Source organism: Nuphar pumila, chromosome 10 (genome assembly GCF_984573655.1).
Source record: "Nuphar pumila chromosome 10, dmNupPumi1.hap1.1, whole genome shotgun sequence".
Taxonomy (NCBI): Eukaryota; Viridiplantae; Streptophyta; class Magnoliopsida; order Nymphaeales; family Nymphaeaceae; genus Nuphar; species Nuphar pumila.
The window spans coordinates 79,603,583-79,609,582 of NC_143258.1; the positions used below are offsets into that span (position 1 = coordinate 79,603,583).

General features: G+C 33.6%; 1 protein-coding gene across 1 annotated transcript; it reads right to left on the reverse strand.

Moving 5' to 3' along the window:
- Window positions 1-4,243: 4,243 nt before the first annotated feature.
- Window positions 4,244-5,631, reverse strand: LOC149826967 (CBS domain-containing protein CBSX3, mitochondrial-like). The gene is made up of 5 exons (XM_090018404.1): window positions 5,263-5,631; window positions 4,815-4,896; window positions 4,647-4,720; window positions 4,485-4,545; window positions 4,244-4,383 (listed from the first exon to the last, which is right to left on the reverse strand). The coding sequence occupies exons 1-5, from the start codon at window positions 5,629-5,631 to the stop codon at window positions 4,244-4,246; spliced, it is 726 nt and encodes a 241-aa protein (XP_089874530.1).
- Between the last annotated feature and the right edge of the window lie 369 nt (window positions 5,632-6,000).

The window sequence follows — 6,000 nt, forward strand, 5'->3', positions numbered from 1 at the left end:
TGGGAGTCACTGACCCAAAGCTCGTTACATGAGTCACAAAAATTGAAAACTTGATATAGTGCTCAACAAAAAGAAATAAAAAAGGGTGAAAAGTTAAAAATCTAAAAAAAAAATTGATAAAAGAAATCAAGAGCATAAAGATAAAGTTCACTGCTTAGAAATAATTTTTTATAAACCTGTGCAGAAAATATGAGTGAAGATAAATAAACAATGACATGTGTGTTTGATTTTCTGAGAATAAAGCATAAATGATTATGATATTTAGAAAAGTAAAAGAAAGACTTTTATTCTATGGTGGCCTGTAAAAGACTCTAATTATATTTTGATAATGTAATGACCTAAAATATTTGTGAAAATGAACTCCTTAATTGCCTAATGATTCTTGAATTAAAATCTTTATGCATACATGATAGAGGTGTTTGTGGGTAACATCATTGTAAACCCTCACGAGACCTTACTCGTCCACTAGAGTAACCCAGGGGTTTAAAGAGCTTGTTGCATATGCTAAATGCAACCGTGATTCCTACAAAAATGAGTTAAGTTTTTGCTCTATTTAGTTGTCTTTTGCTTTTTATTTAGGGTCAATTTCCTCGAGGACTAGCAAACGATAAGCATGAGAGAATTTGATCATGCATAATATTTTGCATTTTATTCATACTATTCTATACATGATCTAGTGAAAAATTACATTAAAAACTCATTCTTATTAGTGTTTTTTAGAAACTGCTTTTAAATTGAAAATAAAGGTAAAATCATATATTTCAAGCTCTTCTTTGCATTTTTCAGAGTTTGGTTTAGAACTTTTTCAATTATTAGTCTTATTAGTTTAGAGGTGTTTAACTAGTATTTTATTTTATTCAGGAGTGTATTTTTTAGAAACACATTTTTCTAGAGGTGCCTAATTAAAATACTTGAAAATTTAATAGAATATTTAGAAAAATTGTGTTCTGACCTAATTTTAGAGTATAAAATAGATTTTTTCAGCCATATAATACGTTTTTGCATTAAGAGAAAACACAGTCCTCTGTCTTTTTCTCCATCTTCTCTTTTTCTCCCATTTTACTCTTGGCCGGTTCCTCTCTCGGTTCTTCCTTTCTCTCTTTTTTCGTCTTGTTTCTAATCCCTACTATCGCCAGCTTCTTCTTGTCCCCGTCATCAAAGGTACGTGCAGCTCGAAGGTAAGATCACTTTCTTTTTCTCAACCCCTCTGTCGAAAATGGATCAGAAGATACGTTTCTTCTCTCCCATCTCTTCATAGTTTTAGTTTTTGCATAGCATATATCATATCATTGCATGTAGATTTGTTTATTCATGGCATATTCATCACATCTAGTTTAGATTAGTTTTATTTTTCATAATCTAAAAATATAAAAAGAAAAATGTATAAAATAGTTTAGTTTAATCAATTTTCTTGATTTATGCATAGAATAATATTATTTTATTCAAATCAGTAGATTTAGCATAGCATTTTTTGATATTTTTGTGAGTTTTAATTCAATTTATGTTAGATCTAGGTTAGATTTAGTCCAGATTATGTTTTTCATATTTAGTATTAATTAGATCAATTAATTAGTTTTTTTTATTATTAGTCAATTAGGATTTTTGATAGAAATTGCAATTCTTTTTAATTTTCAGTCCTTAGATCTAACGTTTCCAGTCATATTTACTAATAAGTTAGTTTTTATTAAGTGAATCGTGTCTAAATAGTTTTCATCATGATTAAATCAGTTTTAATTAATTTTAATTGTCATTATTTAGTGAATAATTAAAGATCGATAGAGTAAAGTAGATAAAACAATTAGTTATTTGATTTTTTTTTAATTCAACTCAATAAGATAGTTTAATTTCTGTTAATTAGTAGTTAGTTAAGTTTACTCTCAATTCCAAAAATTGCAATTCCAATATTTAACTTAGGATTTAGTTATTTTAATTGTTAATCAATATCACATATTTAGTGTATTTAATTCTAGCTGATTTAGATAGTTTTAATTATATTCTTTTATTAGCAATTTTAATGTCACATTTTAATTCATGCTTGCACATTAATTAGATCAGAATTAATTTAGTAATTTTATTAGATTAATTGACATTAGTTTAACATAATTAGTTTAGTTTGATTATTTAGTCGATTTCTATTAGTTTTATATGCATCAATAATTAGCTACTTTAGATATTTTCATTCAGTTTTGTATTGATTTCAGAATTAATTAGCTAGCTTAGATTCTTTTAATTGTTAGTTAGTTTAGCTTTTAATTTTACGTGTAAATCGTTTAGATTAGATTAGAAATCCAATAGCTGATTCTTGTCTCGTGTGTTAATTCATGGAATATGTTAATTAGAATAGATAGCCTAGGTTAGTTTTCTTTTCCAGACTTTGTAGTTAGTTAGATCTTAAAATTCATACAACATATAGTTGATTAGATTCACTTAGTTTGTTTTAATTTTTGTCTTTTAATTATTTATTGCATAAGTTAGTTTCTTGATTGCTAGTTGGTTAGTTTTGCTATTTTGTTATTTAGTGCTTAGTTTGTTACATATTAGTTTATATTTGTTATATGTACTTAGTTTGTTATACGTTAGTTAGATTATTGTTTTTGTGATTTTTGATCAAACTAACCTTGAATTTTTGTCTAGTTTTATCCTGTTTTGTCTTGTTTTGTGTATTTTATTTTGCAGGAAAGTGACATGGACGTGCGGTGAGCCCTCAAACGAGCTCCTGAAGAGCTCTCTGAGATCTCCAAAAGGTCTCCTCAAAAGGCCCTTCAAGCTTCTTAGAGAACCCTTAAGTACTGATCATATTAAGATGTGTAAAAAATATAAGCAACTCAATCACTGAAGACTCATTTTCTTCTTTTTTAGCTTAGGGTTATTTTATTTAATTCATTGAGTTTGTAATAAGGCTACTTAATTATTTTTTTATTTGTTTAATCCCTCTGCATAGGATCGTACTCTTAGTTAGTTAATTTTTTTATTTTTCAAGACGATAAAGAGTAGATTGATTTTCTGTGGAATACAAAGTATTTTTCCCATTTCCTGAGATCGACCCGGATCTGTGAACCAGTTTTTAGTATTTGATGTCGGGCTTGTATAAACTGTTTTCTATGAAAAATGTTTTTTAAAAATCTATTTCATAAAATTTACATCACTTACAACAACAAATCTTGTGCGCCTCTGGCAAAACATACTGTCATATAGGCTTACTGTTTTTTTTTTGTATTAGTTCTTTTAAACTTTCATGTACGACGTTACAGTACATGCATTGCAAGAAAAGTTGCTTGTTGCAGTAATCTAGTCACAAAGTAAAGAATATGGGATAAATGGATTTAGAATATATGTTTGGAATATTTGACTGTCCTGGATTAAACTTGTTTTAGTCAGAACAACTAGTGAATGGAACTAATATATGAGTGCGAACAAGGCCTAACTGCCTAAACCAAATTTATTAACTAAATGGGCCTAATTTTTTTTTGTCAGCTGAATCTTTTGGATGCTTGCTAATTAAAACTAATGTAGCCTTTTTTTGCTTGTGTATGCTGGCCAGCTTATGGAATGGCTAAAAATATATTTGTCTCTTCAGACCGTATTTCCCCTTCGCTGTTATTGCTAGGATGGTGGGAAAATCTGTTAAGCACATCATCGTCCAATTGTCCTTTACTCAAGGCATAGGTTTGCTGCATGGTGAGGTTACCATGCTTGGGTTGTTAGTTAAAACATTTGTGCTTTTAGTTGCCTCAGATTGGGTTATTCTTGAGGCACAACTCGTCTGCCAGATTAATATTTTGGCCTGCTCTTGATTTTTTTGCAGCTCAGCTCTACTGCATAGTTTATTTACGGCCCATGGAAATTGGTGTTGGCACAAGATTATGTATAGCAGTTCACATCCCAAAAATATATTCTCTCTGCAAGAAGCCTGGGAAGCAGTTTTTTTTTTTTTTATTAACATTTTGCACTGCAATTTTCCAAGGAAGGCTTCAACAATGCGACTCTGATGAAAAAATTCTTTGTTATGCATGTTTTTCATTTGACATGTCTATGCCTAGGAAATGGAGGAGCGATCAGTCACGTCACTCATAGAGCCGTAATATATTACTATGAAAAGAACAAATGAATGGTCAGGGAATCGACTGTTCTGCACCCCTGTTATTTTTGTATAAGACCTTGTTTCTCCCGACATGTGAAGTCTTTCTTTATTCAGAATAATAGAAATTCTCCTCTTCAGGTTCTCCCCTTGTTTCAATGTGCATCAATAGCCTCTTCGGATGAACTCATTCAAGCGCTTCAGCTCTTCCTGCTGCTCCTCTACTATGGCTCGAACAACGTCTCTTATGGAGACTATCCCCACCATCTTCCCATCTATGACTGGCACGTGCCTGATTCCGTGATCTGTACTTTCACGTGCAAGCAATAGCAGAGCATTAGAAGCCCGTTTGACACGATTGCATGTCAGGAGGTAGTAGTATTCAATAAATCCTCCTCTAAATTACCTGTCATCAGTTTCATTGCTTGCAGAACATTGGTGTCAGAAGCCACGGTTATGAGCTTGTTCTGCGAATAGTTCAAAATTATACCATAAATAATGTAACGAGGAACTGAAAGACAAAAACAGGCGATGCTTTGTTAAAAAGAGAAGAGTGCAACATACATACCTCTTCGGTCATGATGTCTCCAACCTTGGTGGCTCTGCAGGGTCTTTCCTGTATAATGATCTTTCTCAAATAGTCTGCAGCACCATTCCTTTGCAAGACCATCAAAAAAAGAAAAAAACCAAAAAGAAAACCCCTCTACGACTATGATAAAGAAGAATCAGTAACCACCTCTCTCAGTAATGATTCCTGCGATCAATTTGCGCTCTCCAGGCTTGACGACCACCAAGGCTCCAACATTATGTTGTGTCATCTACAAAAATTTCGAGCTCAGTTACGTTGACAGGCCGTGCTTTTCATCCGTTTTACGCATGGTCCACAATTTTTGCTTAGCACGGATCGCTCTCTCCTACATAAACATGCACCCCATTTGGATTTACCAACCAAAAGCTTCCACAGACTCTGTTCTGGCAAAGGAAAGATCCCCTGCGGAGTCTGGGAAACACTTGGTAGATGACAGGTTACACATCAAAGTATGGCGCAGTTGTAAAGGCACCTTTGCGGGTTCAGCAAATCACGTCTGAACACCACCAAGGGCTTTTTTCTTATTCGAGTGAAACCGATAGCATTGAAGAACTTCAACTATGCCCAGGATTGAGAGAACAGTGACCAAACAAACCTTCTTGGCTGCATCATATACACTATCATGAGTATAGCACCAAGCCAACGAACCAGAGTCCTCTTCTTTTGCTTTCATGATATCTTCAATTGTGGTCTTTACGAGTCCATTTCCTCCATTATGAGTTGCAGAGGAAAGAAATCTAAAACGCGAAAATACGTTGTGCTTGAAAACTACATTACTGCTCATATTCAGATGCTGCAAAGCTGCAAGCTTCGGCGCCTGCCCACACAGGAGGATGGTTCTAATGCAGCTTCCTCTCATTTTTGCAGCTTTTGTCACTTGACGATCATGGCGCCGCGCACTTATCCTTGGACCAATATTGGGAAGATTGGAAGGAAAGCAAGCATTATCCCCTGGGTGCTGCATTGTGGTTGCTTAGCAATTTGGTTAATTCTTTTCCTGTGAAGAGGGTTCAATCCAGCTTTCATTTCTTTGGCAACACGCAACGAAGAAGTGATGATTTCTTTAAGACCTTTTTTTTTTCCTGCCCCAGCCGATAGACGAGTTGGGATTAGCCCCTTTAAAGACAGGGAGAGCACATTCATGTGTGCACGCAAACCTGAGGAAACCAGATTTAGACCCATTCAAATGCAATCAAACAAAACCAGATCCAGACCGTTCAATTAAAATCAAACCAAGCGAAAAATTCTTCCATTTATATCCGAATGAACATATATAAATGGATCCAAGCGGCTTTGCATTTTGAGTCCAAATGGATCCTAGTTAGAATCAGAC